Below are 18,246 nucleotides of genomic sequence, written 5' to 3'. Positions count from 1 at the left end.
TCCGCCCCTACACACCTGCCCGGCGCCTCAGGTCTGCGGACCAGACATTATTAGAAGTACCAAGAACTAAACTGAGGCTCAGAGGGGATCGAGCCTTTTCTGTTGCTGGTCCCTCTCTCTGGAATGACCTCCCACTGAACATTCGGCAAGCCTCCTTGCTGCCCATCTTCAAAACCCGCCTCAAAACTCACTTGTATTCTTTGGCATTTGACTCAGCATGACTTAGATATGTTCTTGGTTTTGCTGTTTGGTGCTTTCTACCGTCTTTATTACCGATTTGCTTTACTGTTTGTTGTATATGTTAAATTGCTCCATGTACAGTACTTTGTATGCAGCGATGGCTGTTTGAAAGTGCTCTATAAATACAGTTGAGTTGAGTTATTTATTTATTGCAACAGCCACCTGCCTTGCATCCCGCCCTGCTCATAGAAACGTGTGTCACAGGCTATGACGCAAATCTTCGTTGACAGAAACGTTGAAATCTAATATTTATTCTACACATTTTTACAGCATAGGGAAACTTAAAGGATGTTTGTGTCATGTTTTCACTCCTACAGAAACCATATATAAAACAAAAAAATAATATTCCCTCCCATATCTTTTTCCATTTTCAAACTTTTTTAAATAAAGCTCCAGTGAGCCACTAGATGGCACTAAAGAGCCGCATGCGGCTCTGGAGCCGCGTGTTGCCGACCCCCGTATTAGCCACACAATTTAATATACTGAGGGAAGAGCATTGTGAAATGGCGATATGGCAAGAAAGACATGCTCCTCAACCTGACCAGTTTCGCCCTGACCAATCTTTGTTTTAAGTGTGTTAAAGTGTGTCACATATTGAGCACATTCATATTTGATTTATGTTTCCATGTTTATTGTTTCTTTCAACAAACCATGAATTTAGGTTGTGCATAAAGGAGGTCAATTCCTTGTACAGCCAATCCCTCGCTATTTCGCGGTTTGATTATCACGGCCTCAGTGCATCGTAGTATCCTTGAGTGTTTTGAAAGGCCCTTCTAAATAAAATGTATTCTTATTATTATTATTATTATCATCATCGTGTTTTTTTTTTCCAAAGTACTGTATTCACAAAAAATGCCGAATGACTCAGAGATTCTATACATGGCTGTAGCTTGATTGGTTCCCAGCGCGACGTCGACCAATGACAATACGAGTGGAATCTATTCCATGGTGCAGAGCCATGTTGATTGGCTGTGCATCTCAGCAGGCCCCCCCAGCAACGTACCTTATGTCTTATCACGTGGGTTACTCTTTGATCGGTGTTCATCACGTGGTTGCCTAGATCAGTGTTGTGTTTACTATGCGTGTTAGTGCGCAAGCATGTGTGTGTGTGTGTGTGTGCGTGTGTGTGGCTGGGGGAGGTGTGAGAGCGAGAGCGAGAGAGCGAGAGAGAGAGAGAGAGTGGAGGGGCGGGGGTGTGATTGGGCTTGTACGAAAAAAGTAGCACGTGTCTCTTCACGCTTCCTTAGTTGTCTAATCATAAACACATGCGCTGCGCACTGCTGGGATAGCAGCTAGATGGAGGCTAATGGAGGCTACACTGTCAGAGCTGCATAAGGCAATGCTGATGAATGTTAATTACTGTATAAGGTTTTGTAATTAAAGATTTAAGTAAACATGTCTACTGCTACAGGTTTTGTCTCAAATATGTAAAGTATAAATACTGTTTAGATATTTTAAACATTCTGGTACAGTGAAACTCCTCAACAACGAAACCTACATGGGCGAAAATACCCCCTAGTGTGAAAAAATCTTCATGCATTAACACCATTCCCACTTTCCTGCCCCCCATACAATGAAAAAAAACCCGTTACGTTATACGAAATCTTTTTCTCTGCTCTTGCCTCGCGAAGAGATTCACTACAACGAAGTCTAATCCAACAGCGACCTCTACTGCTTCGTTCGGAAACGGTAACAGCAACCAACACACTGGTTTACAGTAAATATTCCCATCTACAGAGTTCTTTCAAAAGGAAATTCCTTCACCCGGACTAAACACCTATGCATGAAAATTTCGACTACGATGTCACATTAACGATCAATTCACCGGAATTTCCACTACCCGGAACCCGGAAGCCATACAGAAGCACGCAGTGGCGCAAACACAAGCAAGTCCTGCTCGATACTACGGAATAACTCTGTCCGCGCCGCTATTTACTCTCATTGGATACAAAACGGCGACATGTAAGTGACTCTAATAGCATGAGTTTTACTGGAATAGTGGTTTCGTTCACAACTCCGAGTTTCCTGAACGCAACATACTCATAGCTGCTTTGCCATTGGCTGACCTAGCATCATCCTGGCCTCCGATTGGCCAAGAGGGACCTCACTATCTATGTGTGTAGATACTGTAGCTAGATCCATGGAAGATTGAGTGGAATGCATCCGATTAGCTGCTCAGAGGAAATTGCTTGTGGCTCGACGGACAGTCAAATAAACGAACGTTTCCTGGAATGCTTTACTTGTTATCATGCTAAAAACCTTACGCTAACTGGAGCGCTAATTAGAGAGAAGGCGAGTTCCATCGTGCTAACTATGGCCATCGAGGACTACGAAGCGTCCCGTGGCTGGCTTTAAAAGTTCATTGCATGACATAAGCTGAGCAACACTGTCTTGGGTGGCGATCGAGGGGAGGTCGAGTTAGAGACAGTGAGATGGTGGAAAGAAAAGCCACCGGGTCCAGGAAGTATTTGTTAGTGTTAGATTCAGACACAGCATGAACGTTGCATTGCTAAAATGGCTACAAAATGGACCTTTGGATGTCAAGCAGCTAAGACAAGAAGCGTTCTGACGCTGTAAGAGAGCGTAAAAGTGATCACAATGAAAGACGGAGGAAGCAAAATAAAATACATTATCCAAGAAAATGATGTCCGTGAAAGTGAATGCTGATCGTAAATTTCGCAATGTCTTTCCGTTTCTTTTCTTTCTACACTGACTACATGAAGTGTCAAATAAGTGTGCTCATACTTATGTACTATTGGAATAAAAATAAAGAGTGTGTGTGTGTGTGTGTGTGTGTGTGTGTGTGTGTGTTTACATCCGAGATCAAATTTGCTTCAGTGAAAAACCCCCTGTTGTGAAAAAATTCTTGCTGCAAACATGATTTCGTTGCAGAGGAGTTTCACTGTACCCACAAACCCTTACAAAAAAATTCCTTCGGGGTGGGGGGTGAGGGCAAACCCCACTTCGTGGATTTTCGTCTTTCGCACGTGGTCCCGGGCACCATTAACTGCGATAAGTGAGGGATCACTATATCACTTTAATTTCCGCACTATAAGGCGCTGAGGAGTATAAGGCGCGCCTTCAATGAATGGCTTATTTTACAACTGTTTTCATATACCCTCACCGGCCACTTTATTAGGTACACCAGTCCAACTGCTCGTCGCCTAAATGCACTGAGTTGCCGCCATGTGATTGGCTGATTAGAAATTAAGTGTTGACGAGCAGTTGGACTGGTGTACCGAATAAAGTGGTCGGTGAGGGTATATACACTCACCAGCCACTTTATTAGGTTTCCCTGTCCAACTGCTCATTAACACTTTTTTTCTAATCAGCCAATCACATGGCGGCAACTCAGTGCATTTTGGCATGTAGACATGGTCAAGACAATCTCCTGCAGTTCAAACTGAGCATCAGAATGGGGAAGAAGAAGAAAGGTGATTTGAGTGGCTTTGAACGTGGCATGGTTGTTGGTGCCACTCCTTTCAGCTAAGAACAGGAAACTGAGGCTTCAATTTGCACAAGCTCATCGAAATTGGACAATAGAAGATTGGAAAACGTTGCCTGATCTGATGAGTCTTGATTTCTGCTGCGACATTCGGATGGTCAGAATTTGGCGTCGACAACATGAAAGCATGGATCCATCCTGCCTTGTATCAACGGTTCAGGCTGGTGGTGGTGGAATGTGTGGGGAATATTTTCTTGGCACTCTTTGGGCCCCTTGGTACCAATTGAGCATCGTTGCAACAGCACAGCCTACCTGAGTATTGTTGCTGACCATGTCCATCCCTTTATGACCACAATGTACCCAACTTCTGATGGCTACTTTCAGCAGGATAATGCGCCATGTCATAAAGCTGGAATCATCTCTTGGTTTCAGACTGGTTTCTTGAACATGACAACGAGTTCACTGTACTCAAATGGCCTCCACAGTCACCAGATCTCAATCCAATAGAGCATCTTTAGGATGTGGTGGAACGGGAGATTCGCATCATGGATGTGCAGCCGGCAAATCTGCGCCAACTGTGTGATGCCATCATGTCAATATGGACCAAACTCTCTGAGGAATGCTTCCAGCACCTTGTTGAATCCATGCCATGAAGAATTGAGGCAGTTCTGAAGGCAAAAGGGGGTCCAACCCGTTACTAGCATGGTGTACCTAATGAAGTGGTCGGTGAGTGTATAGGGCGCTCCGTATTATAAGGCGCATCGAATAGAAGCTACAATTGTGGCTGAGGTTGCGTTATGCATCCACTAGATGGATCTACGCTAAAGGGAATACAATACAACTTTAATCATATAGTGCAGGGGTGGCCAACCCGTGGTTCGCGAGCCGCATGCAGCTCTTCGGCTGGTTCAATGTGGCTCCCGGGCTTTCACACGACAATTGTCGAAAACGCCTCGGCGATGGCGCTGCCATTAAAACAACAATGCTTAATACATAGAACGTACTACGTCAGCCTATCACCAATCCCATTACTTGATTGACATAGTGGGCAACCAAACAGATGACTGAATCATCGCTCATGCGCAGACAACGGCGCTAAGTGCTAAGCTAGTCAGCGAATTACCTCTGTTTTAAAGGCAGGGGCACCCAATACGTAGATCACAATCGCCAGCAGACTGGTCCCAAGTCGACCGCGAGCAGTGGGAGGAGAGGATAGGGAAAAAAACCAAATATTTTTGTGTTTGTGTTTTGAGGTTTCATTTATGTTCGGGCGCTCAGACTGTTGCTCATCGTGGCGTGCACGCATATGTGCGCGAGTGCATGGTCGTGTATGTGTGTGTGTGTGTGTGTGTGTGTGTGTGTGTGTGTGTGTGTGTGTGTGTGTGTGTGTGTGGCTCTTTGCAGTAACACAGTAAAAAAATTGGCTCTCAGTCTCTGACTGGTTGGCCACCCCTGATATCAGGGGTGTTCACACGGCAACATTTGCTCCGGTGCTACGCCGGCGCTGCGCCAGTGGAGCGGTCACACGTGCAAATTTGCTCCGGGGTAGTCCCGGAAAACAGATAACACCTCAGGGAGGTGGTTTAAAAATTTGCTTCGGAGCAAATGCTCGTTTGTGGAGCGGCACCGATGTAAATTTGCACGTGTGAACTCTCCAATTTGCTCTGGAGCAAATGCTTGTTTGCGAGGGGGGAGTAGCCTCACTACACATGAGAAGAGTTGATTACGTACGGCGAGAATGCGTTGCTTTCGTGCTCTGTCGGACTTCGGTCATGTGTTTGTTTAATAACGACACAAGACATGGCTGGTAACAGTAGCAAGCACCTCTTGGGTTATACCATCTCAATTAGAACGGGGGACGGGGGGTAGTCCCCAAACATCATCTTTCCTTTTGTAGGAGACTGGACTGTCTCGGAGTTGTTTGTGTAGTTTGTTCCTTTGTTTTGTGTTTATAACCCCCCGCCCCCCATAGAATTTATTTTGTGATTTCCCCTCTTGATTTTTCTGTTTGGCGCATTACATGTTTGCTTTTCTGAGTGTCATTGAAGTCATCGTTGATTTATGTTTTCGGGGGCGGTCACTCTCGAGCAGAAGGCACGGAGACCGAGAAGGAGAAGAACATGCCTGTACAGTCGTTGCTTGAGTTGTGTATAAGTTTAAAAAGAACCAACACGACAGCTCATTTGTTTTCTGTCGTTTTGCTCCGCTGCAGAAACTGCCGTGTGACCGCAAGTGGAGCTGCACCGACGCTGTGCCGGTGCTGACACGCTCAGCGGCTTTGTACGTGTGACCGCTCCACAAAATTTGCTCCGGAGTAAAATATATCGCAACAAAATACATCAGTGTAGCGCCGGAGCAAATGTGTGCCGTGTGAACACCCCTATAGTGCCTTCACAACTGCCACACCTGTAACAAAGCGCTTTACGGAACATTTAAAATACTACGTCCAAGAAATCAGAATAATGATCAATATATAAGGTGCATAGGATTATAAGGTGCGCTGTTGGCTTTTGAGAAAATGGAATGTGTTTAGGTGTGCCTTATAGTGCGGAAAATTCCCTTTTTTTGTAAGTGTGTGTATATATATATATATAGATAGATAGATAGATAGATAGATAGATAGATAGATAGATAGATAGATAGATAGATAGATACCAGTGTTACTTGTTTACAACTAACATCAGCAAATAGGCTGACCGTACTCATTAATACACTTAAAATCATCTCCAGAGGCTCCAGAACACCCGCGACCCTTATGAGGAGAAGCGATTCAGCAAATGGATGGATGGATATTGAGGGCCAGAGTAAACTCGTTTGCGAGCCTGATGTGGCCTGTGGGTCAGATACAACTGTGAGGAATTTTGGTTGTTCTGCATGTACCTTTCAGTGCTCCAGAATTTGTTTTTAATTAACTGACTTGAGTGACTTACTCGGAGGAATATGTAGAGCAGAGGTTTGTCAGCCCACACACACACACACACACACACACACACACACACACACACACACACACACACACACACACACACACACACACACACACACACACACATATATCGTAATAAAATGTTTTTAATAAAAGCCAATTGACTGGTCACACACACACAAAATTCTTTATTGACACACGTGTGTCAATAAAGAATTTACTTACACTGTCCCAAATTATTTTTAACAAAATGTATTTAGCGACATTCTGAAGCTTATGTATGAGTACTACGCATCCTCAATGTCTCGAGAATGTAATGTAATCGAGAAATTACATCTTTTGGAGAGGGGAACCAAAAACAAAAAAAAAACAACAACCTGATAACATGGTTGAGGGGAGCACAGTGCAGAGGTGCAGGGTTCCATTCCGGCTCCAGCCTTCCTGTGTGGTGTATGCATGTTCCCCCCGTGCCTGTGTGGGTTTTCTCCAGGTACTCCGATTTCCTCCCAAATTCCAAAATCATGCATGGCAGGTTAATGGAACACTCTAAATTGTCCCTCGGTGTGAGTGTGAGCGCAAATGGTTGTTCCTCGAAGTGTGCCCTGCGATTAGCTGGCAACCAGTTCAGGGTATACCCCACCTACTGCCCAAAGACAGCTGGAACAGGCGCCAGCACACCCGTGACCCCCGTGAGGGTAAGAGGATCAGAAAATGGATGGAAGGATAACATGGTTGACAAATGAGCAAACCCTCGGAAACACAAATGATTTACTTAGTCGTTTCAAAAACATAAGGCGGCAGAAATGGACAGAGCTCTCACTGACCTTTTGACATCACGACAGATGATGGCAGGAACTTTGGCATGAAAGTCTGACACAACCTCTGAAAATTCAGCTAAAAAGAGGAAGAATTACAATTAATGAAGTCACACTACCCCACATCAGATCCAAGGAGAAATCAAGTCACAACTTTCCAACCAAATTTTACATGAGAGCTTACTTATAAGAACAAGGAAATTGTTTATTCTTGAATGTCAATGAATTTGTGCACACAACACCCCATGATTACAACTTTTTTTTTCAAATGTATTTGTATTTATTAAAAGTCAGACATCACATCCTTAAGTATTCACAGCCATTGCCATGAAGCTCAAATAAGTTGACTAATATATTTACTCATACATTAAGCCTGAACTCAAGGCAAGTTTGAATAAAACTTACTGCTGTTTTTCAGGATGTCAAGCACTTGAATCAGGACTTCCGGTTGTGTCATCTAGATGTAAAAGCATTACAAAATATAATGTGTAAGACTTGGAATGCTTGCAGAATTGTATCATATTGTAGAAAATGAAGGCCATGGCAGACCTTGTCAGTGAAGGTTCACACATCCAAAGCAGCTCTGTGTGTTGACATAATTCAATGGTGTCATTTGCACACCTGTGATTTTTAAGAGTGACCGCAACAGAGCCAGCCTCAGGCAAGAGTCTATATATCTGCAGTCACAGTGAGGGTTATCACATATTTTCTCAAACATGCCTGCACTGCACCAGTGATTTCTTGTTAAATTGCTGCTAAATATAGTTCCCTGAAAGTGAGCCTACCTTTCACATGTATCACCTATGGTAAATTATGTTGCACAGTCCTAGGGAGATTGTATTGACTACTCTGTTTTCCTCCCACATTCCAAAAAAGGTTAATTGAAGACAAAATTTTACCGAGCTGCAGGGTTGGGGAGTAACAGGCTACTGTACATGTACTGTACCGGCGTTACATATTGAGAATGTAAAAAAACAAACAAAAAAAAAAAAACAAAAGAGAAAAGAAAACTAACTTTATTCCATTACAGTTTCGGGGGCGGGGGGGACACACACGTAATCACATCGCAGGTACATTTATTAAAAAGAGGGATTGTTTCGGAGCACTGTAGTTTCCACGTGGACAGGCTGACTCCATTGATTATTTGTGAAAATTCAAAACCCACTATGCAGTAAAGTTTCGCTTGCATGATTTTTATTCCACCATCAACACTGTACACCATAAGACACTTACAGACTCGCCGGTGCTCGTGATATCACATAACATACGGGATGGAAGAAATCTCCTTTCTTTATTAAAACAAACCAACAAAAATATGCAACAATCCTGAACATCTATGAACTGGATTTAAGAAAATACAAATCTCGAAAAAAAAAAATGCATGACTTCATTGTAACCATACACCCTTCTGTTGGGCTTTTGGAAGCATAAGGGCTGAAGCATTTTTAGGTAAGCAGACAGCGAGTTGTGATTTACGAATGCATCTCTTTGATTTAGTTTGCCAGTAGAAACTCTTTGATACTGCTTATTTCTAACGTCTCTTTTCTGTGACCTGTTTTGTCAATTTAAGAGCATCAAATGGGGAATGGTTATCAGTGACACAGATAATAGGAAGAGTATTCAGATCAGCAAGTGTAGCCAAGAACATGGCATTGTCAATCGCATCTGACATGGCAAGTGTTTCTCCTGCCAATGTACATGACATGGCAAGTGTTTCTCCTGCCAATGTACTCCTCACTACGCATCTGATTTTCATAGATTGCCACAACAAAGGTGAGCACTTTCCTCTTTTTCCCCATGAGGCCTCTCCCTGTGAGCCTCCGTCTGGAAGATTACCCAGTGAAGCATCACTGAAGACAGCTGTACTCAAATCATCACTGTTGTCCAAAGACTGAAATTTAACTCATTCACACCCTTTGACGTATAAACACGTCAATTGGCGCATAGCCGCTGCCTCCCCATGATGTATAAACACGTCAATCACGTTTTTTCATTGGGGAGGGTGCAAGAGAGTCTGATGCAACTTCTCACTGAAGGAGCAGGCTTGACTGCAATGTTAAATAGTAAAAAAAATGGCCATCAGGTGGCAGTGGTGCAAAAGTCCACCAGGATCATGCCGCAGAAGTAGTAGAGGGGGTGTGATAGTGGAGTAGTGGCGGATGTGGATAGTGGATTGGAATATTAGCAACTAGCAACGATAGAGAAAAGAAAACAACTACCACTTGAGGATTGTTTTTTTTCGGTATAAAAGCGTCCTCGAAAAAAAAACAACTAAGGAGATGGTCTTTGTGTGGAAGAGATGACGCTTCGGTCACGTAATCCCGTGGCGCTCATCGCCCACAAATCGTCTCCCCGGCGACTTCCAGCGATGACGGCAAAGAGGCTGCATGTGCTTGGCATGGCCGACGCCGGGCACGCGTCAGCGATTCGCCGGAAACATCTCGCAATGATGACGGCGAAGACGATGAATTGGAGAGCGATTTGGATCCGGATCTGTCGGACGAATACGTGCCTTCGGACGTAACGGAAAGCAGCCGAGAGTCCTCGCCAGAGCTGCTGGAATGAGGATGTAAGTGCTGACGAGCTTGCAAGTTCCCATTCAAAAGTTCGTCACTTCTTATGCCCTCATCAGTCAGTTTTATAAGATAAGATATCCTTTATTTGTCCCACACTGGGGAAATTTACAGTCAGAGTTCAGAAAGGAAACCACAAGGGAGGGAGAGGGAAAAAAAAACACGCTCTAACTATACTCTTCTGAGGATAATTTGAGTCCAGGATAAAAAAAAATATGCACCGCTACATTCCCCACTATACTATAAAGTTGCCAGTAACACTAATCATTTATGTACAGTTGATGCGTCTCATAGATGTGGATGAAAATAAATGCTGTAAATGTGCTGACTTGCGTGTCGCCATTCTAGGTTTTAAAAAAACAAAACACATTTGGTCCACTCAGCTCTGCTAAAACCACTAGTGTTCAATTCATATTCCATTTCATTTCAAATTGGATGCTGAGCAATGTGGAATGAATGGTGTAAATAGCAGTGTGCGAGCACGTATGCGTGTGTGAGATGGGGAAATCTAAGTGTCTAGCAACAATAAAAAAATAAATAAAAGTGTGGTAATTGTACATACTTTTATAAATTACAGATTGTCCAACCAGAAGCCAAAAGATGACGACTCCTTGCTTTGGTGGTGTAAAGAAAGGTAAATAAAAGTATTGTACCTCACTCTGCAGCAAGATATATTTGCAACGTTTTATGTTTTTAGAATTTACAGGTCATGGATCTAGCAGCCTAACAGCACCCGCTCATGGTGTCAGTGCAAAGAAGTAAATAAAAGTTAAACTTCACTTCACATTGCGGCAATAAATATCTAACATTTGCAAATGTTTATATTTCTATAATTTATAGGTCGTGCATCTGGACGTGGTGGGGATGAATCGATGTGGCGACAAACTGGATGGAAGCCAAAAACCATCCCCTTCACAGCGACCCCTGGGCCTTTTGATGCTGCTGCACAACTGGAGTCTGAAGAGCCAGCTGACTTCCTCCAGCTGTTCATAACAGACGAGCTCCTCCAGTTCATAGTTCAATAGTTTTGCTATGTGCAAATAAGTTATTTTGCTATCAAAACATTTTTTGTAATGTTGTTTTGTTTTATTGAGGTATTTGAGCTGTCACAAAAGCAAAAAATAGTGTCACCCAACTTGAAATGATGCTTGAAATGCATGCTTTTACAAAAAGCTCATTTTGTATGGATTTCTGAAGAAAATCGGCCTTTTCCATAAAACAAACAGTTTTCTAATGCTGATCACCAACGACCGGAGAAAGATAGAAACAAACTTTTTTCTGCTGAAAGAAGAGAGTCTCACCTTTCTTCTGACGGGTCGCATGTTTATATAGCCATAGAACAGAAAATTCTGTGGGCCTTGCAAATCAGTCAAAATTCAGTAAAATGTGAGGGATTGAGGGGGTTGCTCCAGTGAAAAGGGGTGGTATTCAATGAGTGAAGTGTGACCTTCTCCGACTTTAGTGTACGGATTACCTCGTTGGCCTCGTGTATGGACTGAACAATAGCATTTATAATATTCGATGCCAGGCTGCACATGTCAAACATGACATTGGATCTTGTTTGTGAAGCAACCCACAAAATTTGTCCTATTTTGGACCCCAGCTGATCCCTCTCTGACTCATTCAGTGGAGCATTTCTCTCTATAACTTGTGCTTTCTATAAAGAAATTGGTTGCAGATTGTCAATGTAAGTGTACTGATGGACTTGCACTAGACCACAGGTGTCGAACTCCGGTCCTGGAGGCCCGCTGTCCTGCATGTTTTCAAAGTCTCCCTGTTGCAACACACCTGATTCAAATGATCAGATCATCAGCAAGGTCTGTGGAAGCCTGATATTGAACATGTTTATTTGAATCAGGTGTGTTGCAACAGGGAGACTTGGAAAACATGCAGGACAGCTGCCCTCCAGGACCTGAGTTTGACACCTATGCACTCGACCAGGGGTGTCAAACTCAGATCCTGGAGGGCCGCTGTCCTGCATGTTTTCCAAGTCTCCATGTTGCAACACACCTGATTCAAATGATCAGATCATCAGCAAGCTCTGCAGAAGCCTGACATTGAACCTATTCATTTGAATCAGGTGCGTTGCAACAGGAAGACTTGGAAAACATGCAGGACAACGGCCCTCCAGGACCTGAGTTTGCACCCCTGCACTAGACCATCAACAGTTGCAATATCCATCCCAGCATGTGAGAAACTCATGTCCATCACGGCCCACATTCAAAGCAGATGACAACATTGGAAATGAAGTGCTGTGACCCCGCCCAAAGAAAATCATCCACATAACACGCCAATACTACTGTGATCTCGGACTGCTTTATTTTGCCAATAGAATACTGTAGGCCGGGTCAACGTGACATTTTACCACCAGTCTTCAGCATGAGCTGCTTGACTTTTGACTTTGTTGTGCCAATAGAGGAAACCATCGGCAAGTCCATGCACACATTTCTTTAGCTTTTATAGAATATTGCTGCTGTCCACAACAGCTTCTGGTGGGGGGGCAAATGGAAGTATCTCTCTAGAGGTCCATTCCCTGCAAAATGGCAGACTTAGTGTCCATCGAATGAACTGTCCATTTGTTTTCAAATGTCACAGCTAACAGCAGTCAGAGTGACTCTGATGCCCATGGAGGAGAATCTTTATGTAACTCATGGATATTGTCAAAACCTCTCACCACAAGGCGAGCTTTAATGACAATACCATTTGATGTTTCTTTTAGTGTACAAACCCACGTAGTAGTAACACATTTTTGACAATTGTTAGTAATTCTCTTCATAAACATTGTTCTATACTTGTATACTGTATACTACAGTGCTATTCTGACCAATAGATACAGCAGGACCCTTCCACATCTACTCGTTTATAATGCGCTGTCTCGTGGTTCAAACTTCTCATCTGTAGATCTCAGTTGCTTGCGTAATGCCCTTCTTATTCTCTCTTAGCACTCCACTGCTGTGAAAGCTGTTCTGGAAGCATGTAATGCAGCTAAGTGTTGCCCTAATCTAGTACTCCTATTAGTATGCTCTCGAGCAGGCAGTTTATCAACTCATACAGACGTAAGATTGGGACTGTGTCCAAATACAAGCTGGTGTGGACTCTCACCATGCACATTGATCATTCCGTTTTTGTCATGTTGTGTCTTTCCACCAGTCCATTGCATTGCTTCATGGACTGTATCCCGATGTACTTTTTGCTTCAATGTTGGATTCTATCCGCCATGTCTCTAATCTGTTCATTATTGAACTCTCCACCATTGTCCGTGTAGATCTGTTTGGGTGCACCGTGGATACTTATCCACAAGTGAATGAAGGAGATGAGGATCTCCGGAGGTTTCTTGGTCCTCACAATGTTTCCAGCGCTAAATCATATTAAGTGATCAATGATGTGCAGGTACCACACAGAGGTTCCAGGTCTTGTAGATCGATTGCCACTGTCTCATTGTATTCAGAGGCTAAGGGCAAGCCCACTGCAGGCTTGGGCTTGGTCCTGTGAGCTCCTCACGAATGAGCTCCTCCAGAGTGATGAAACAGTCTCAGTATTTCAGGAGCTTTGAATGAGCCTCTGCAGCCGGTCTGCAGAGGCATGGCCAAACTGCTTGTGAAGCTACAGGGGCGTTTTTCTTTTGAAGACATCTCTGTTGTGATGACAAGGACTTCACAAGTGTATTATTACACTCCTCCACACTTTCATCTTTTGTCAACTTGACTTCATTCTTCCAATGAGGACAATCTTTGGCCCAATGGTACATGCTTTGTCAAACAGCCCATTTTGTTGGCTTATCATATTTGTTGAGTGGATTTGCATCTTACTGTTGCTACCGCTGTCCGCTCTGTGACAGGACATTGATCCTTCTGAGTTTTCCCCGATACTGCAGGCTTTTGATCAGTGAAAAAAGCTGTTTACTCTGTCTTGCTGCCATTGCTCGCTGTGATTTTTCCCAAAAAAATCACGCCATAAGCGCTAGCTGTCTCCTCTTTTCCTCAAGGTACGCCGTATCCAGGTGTTTAATTGCTAAGACAGCATCAGGCAGTCATCCGATTGTATCTTTGCTCGAAGTCTATTATATAGCACTCCATGGACACCGCACAGTATTTAGGTATAGAGTCAAAATAGGAGTACGCTTCATAAGCACGGTCTTGTTCTTCTCTCAATAACACTATGTCCTACTAAGCGAGAAGTGTTTCCATGCTGTTGTCAATATTTGGATCATCCGCGGACATTTTCAAAGCAGTCTTTCTGGCTTTTGCTTTGAGGCCCAGCACCGCCACGAGCGCCTGCTTTTTTTTGTCCAAGCCTGAAACAAATCTCCAAATACTATCTTCGGTTTTCCAGCACTAGTATGGCCTTGACTTCCGTCAAATTTCGGCGATACTGTGTAATTGAAAACCATCCTCTGCTACCATGAAACTTCAAAAGCCACCGCGGAGGAAAGTTTTGCCTCCAGGTTTTTTATTCCACCACCATCAACACTGTAACTGCCAAAACACTTACACACAGTCTTGTTGGTGCTCACGATATCACATAACATACAGGATGTGAACAATTTGAACACTCAGCGAAACAAGTGGATAAATTGTTACAATTGTAATGTGGCTCAATGGACTGCCGTGATTCCAGTCAGTCGGCGTGGTGTTGCTGCGAGCAAGTAAGTGGACATACACAGTGAGGGAGGACGCTTACGATAATGTACCCCAGCAGTGGCACACGGGTTGAGAATCACTGATCTATGTATGAATTTTCTCTATTTACGGGCCAGCCTGGTCCCTACAATGTGCAAATAGTCAGGTCCGCTGTATACAAATACATACTGTAGCAATATTTATTTGTATTTTATTTTCTTTAGGATATTTAGGATTGGAGTACTGTATTTTCACACCTATAAGGCGCCATTAAAAGTCTAAAATTTTCTCCAAAGTGGACAGCACGCCTTATAATGCGGAGCGTCTTGTGTATGCGCTGAGTACCAAAACCTGACAGAGAGCCGACACGCGTTTATATAGAGAAAAGGCGGAAGTGAATGAGGACAGGCATGCGGCGAAGAAGTCCGCCAATGAGTGAAGGGTGGACGTGTAAGTGGATGCTAAAGGCACGCCCCTAGCAGGTACCAGCACCTGTATAAAGTGTGGATATGTGCGTTATTGCAAAACAACTTCGGTTTTGGTTTCTAAGAACCCCCGAAATTACTTCTACAAAGAGACACGCCTACAAAGCTCAGTTCAAGCTTCAAGCCATCGGTTATGCGGAGAAACATGGGAATCGAGCAGCCGCGAGAGAATTTCAAGTCAACGAATCCATGGCTCGCAAATGGAGGAAGCAGGAGAACGAGCTTCGCCAAGTCAAAAAGACGAAGCTGAGTTTCCGTGGACAGAAGGCGAGGTGGCCCGAGTTGGAAGACCAACTGGAGCGGTGGATTGTTGATCAAAGAGCAGCCGGCAGAAGCGTCTCCACAGTCACCATTCGACTGTGTACTCACGTTTGTTCGACTGTGTACTCACGTTTTTTGATTGATCAAAAAACGTGAGTACATTGTAAGCTGGCTAAATAAAATGCAACCGAACTCAGTTTTGCTTCCGTTGCCTTTTTAAAAACGTGTTTTTAGCGTGTATCCGTATGTCTTAGCATGTTACCGTATGCTTCAAGCTAGCGTGTTTTTAGCATGCATGCACACATGCCGTATGTTTAAGCTGGCGTATGTTTTACCACTGTAAAACTGCGCCCAATAATACAGTGCGTTTTGTCTATGTGTAAAATACCAAAATAGCACCCGTTAGTGAGACTGCGCCCAACAATACGGTGCGCCGAATGGTTGTGAAAATACGGTAATCTTAATGTAATTCAAATGTAATTCAGAGCATTCAAATTACATTACTTCAATATTATGGCACTCGGCTTAAGTTACTACTGCATTTTTTTAACAGGTAACTAGTAATTATACCTTAATATATTTGTTTTATTCCAGGATAGTGATTCTCAACCAATGTGCCTGGGCACCACATGCCGTGAGAGCTCTTCAGGTGTGCCCCAGGAAATGATAACATTTCAATGAATGGTCAAAAAATTATTCATGACAAATAATTTATCTTTGTTTATCCATCTCTGCCAGCGATTTACTGTGACATTGAGAACGAAAAAATGATCTTCTCTGACATGGCAGAAAGTATACAATTGACATGTGTATCCATTTTTGTATGCTTGGTGTGCCGTGAGATTTTTCAAACTTAAAATATGTACCTTGGTTCAATAAAGGTTGGGAATCACTGTTCTAGGAAGCATGCTGCAAAGTACAGTACTGTAAATGGATAGTTAGGACAGCATCCCACTTTCACTGAGTTCTATGTAAAAAAGTAAAAGAGGCACTTATCGCCACATCCATTAAGGCTACAATGCTATGCTGCGGAATTGCTGTATAAGAAGTGTTAGTTGCTGTGACTAAAATTGACAGACTTACTGTGGATGGGTGGATGACATCAATGTTGATATCACTCGTCTTGAAGGCAAATCGGGTAAGGCAAGAACCGTAGAGACTTAGAGTGCAAGCTGGACAATAAAGGAGAACGTACATTAAAAATATATTAAGGTGTATAGGACTTTTCAATGTGCAACAGACATGAAATGTGTATGTGGCATTTTTAACAACTGTGAGGAGCATTCTACTACAACCCCTGGCAAAAATTAAGGAATCAGTCTTGGAGTATGCTGATTCAGTTGTTGAATTTTGTCAACTTACCAACAGGGGTAGGTAACTCCGGTTCCTCGAGAGCCATATCTTGCCTGTTTTAGAGCTCTCCCTACTCCAATGCGCCTGAATTAATTGATCATGAGCATTTCAGGCTTCTACAGAGCTTGTTGATGAGCTGATCGTTTGAATCAAGTGCGTTGGAGTAGGGAGTAATTTAAAAAAGACGGGATATGGCTCTTGAGGAACCGGAGTTCCCTACCCCTGCTTCAAAGAAACACTAAAAAGAAATCAAGGAAAAGTGGAAATGTGGTTGTCAGTAACAGTTGTTGAGAGCAAGCAGAGGGGAACAATATGGCACATTGCATGGCAACCGCCTCCAGCTAATTTGATCCCGCTCCCAGCCAGACCGACTGATATCAATCAACAAAGTGCAAAGCTCTAGCTGTGTTGATTGAGCAATTGCCGTTTTTCTGCGGCAACTATGTATTTTAACTGTAATTTAAATGTTGCGCCACTATGGAGGCGTCGTATCAACATCAGTGCACCAGAAAGATCTGAAGCAACTACCGAAGAAGAAACAGATCAAATTGTTTTTTTCCGGCTAGCTTGTGCTATCGGCATCGTGATTTTCCCTGGTGGATGGTACAAACAGGTATATTGTGCCTGTTTTTTGCATCCAAGCATACCATATTCATTTGAAAAAAATAAAAGTTTCCTTCGTGTTGAAGTTCATGATTTTTAGCATTGCAGATATGGCAGGCAAAATCAGACACTTTTTGAGAAAGCAACATGGAGAGGAGGAAAGTCAAGAGTCCAGGTGAAACAGAGCAGAGAAATTAACATAAGAGGCAGTTAAAATTTAATAATTAAAGGGAGTAACAAATTGTGGACATTTGTGTCAGGTCTGAAAGTAGTTCACAAGGGGCTGGTTGGTGAGAGCAAGGGTCAGAAGGCAGGACAAAACGAGTCGGCAAGGCAAGAGTACATAAATTCGGTTTGAATTAGGAGCAGAACAACACAAAGCCAACATGTACATAATTCAAAGAATTGTTTAGTCCTCTTTCCATATCTTCTCAAAAACACACGAATTAGTGGCTTTGATGAGTAGTGGCTAAATCAATTTACCTGGCTTAGTCATACTGCAGAAGTCATGCACTGTAATTTATACCAAAATCACTGTGCCCCAGCACAAAAAGATGAGCGAGGTCTGTGATTTTCTTCATAGGTAATGTGATTTTCTTCATAGGTGTACCTCAACTATTAGATATAAAATGAAAAAAAAAAATAATCCAGAAAATGACTGTCTGGTTTTTATTTGCAAATTATGGTGGAAAATAAGTATTTTGTCACCCTCAAACAAGCATGATGTCAAGCTCCTCTGTCTTCCACTGGTTACCTGTATTATTGCCACATTTTAACTTGTTTATAAGTATAAACCTCAACAGTCACACTTGAAACACTACGATGGCCAAAACCATAGAACTATCAAAGGACACCAGAAACTGATTTATAGACCTGCACCAGGCTGAGAAGACTGAATCTGCAATTGGTCAGCAGCTTAGTGTGAA

The 18,246-nt window shown here is 43.0% G+C and overlaps 1 protein-coding gene across 3 annotated transcripts in view; it reads right to left on the bottom strand.

Annotated features, from left to right (window-relative positions):
- Positions 1–18,246, bottom strand: part of tut4 (terminal uridylyl transferase 4) — a 70,799-nt gene that overhangs the window by 47,960 nt on the left and 4,593 nt on the right. For all 3 annotated transcript variants that reach the window (XM_019868702.1, XM_019868701.1, XM_019868703.1), the window contains 3 exons: positions 16,448–16,536; positions 7,832–7,883; positions 7,436–7,505 (listed from right to left, as the gene is read on the bottom strand). In XM_019868702.1, coding sequence (XP_019724261.1) covers positions 7,436–7,505; positions 7,832–7,883; positions 16,448–16,536 — 211 coding nt within the window. The remainder of the gene's footprint in view (positions 1–7,435; positions 7,506–7,831; positions 7,884–16,447; positions 16,537–18,246) is intronic.

This window comes from Hippocampus comes, unplaced genomic scaffold (assembly GCF_001891065.2).
Source record: "Hippocampus comes isolate QL1 unplaced genomic scaffold, H_comes_QL1_v1.1 scaffold233, whole genome shotgun sequence".
NCBI lineage: Eukaryota > Metazoa > Chordata > Actinopteri > Syngnathiformes > Syngnathidae > Hippocampus > Hippocampus comes.
This window is presented reverse-complemented; position numbering and strand designations above follow the sequence as displayed.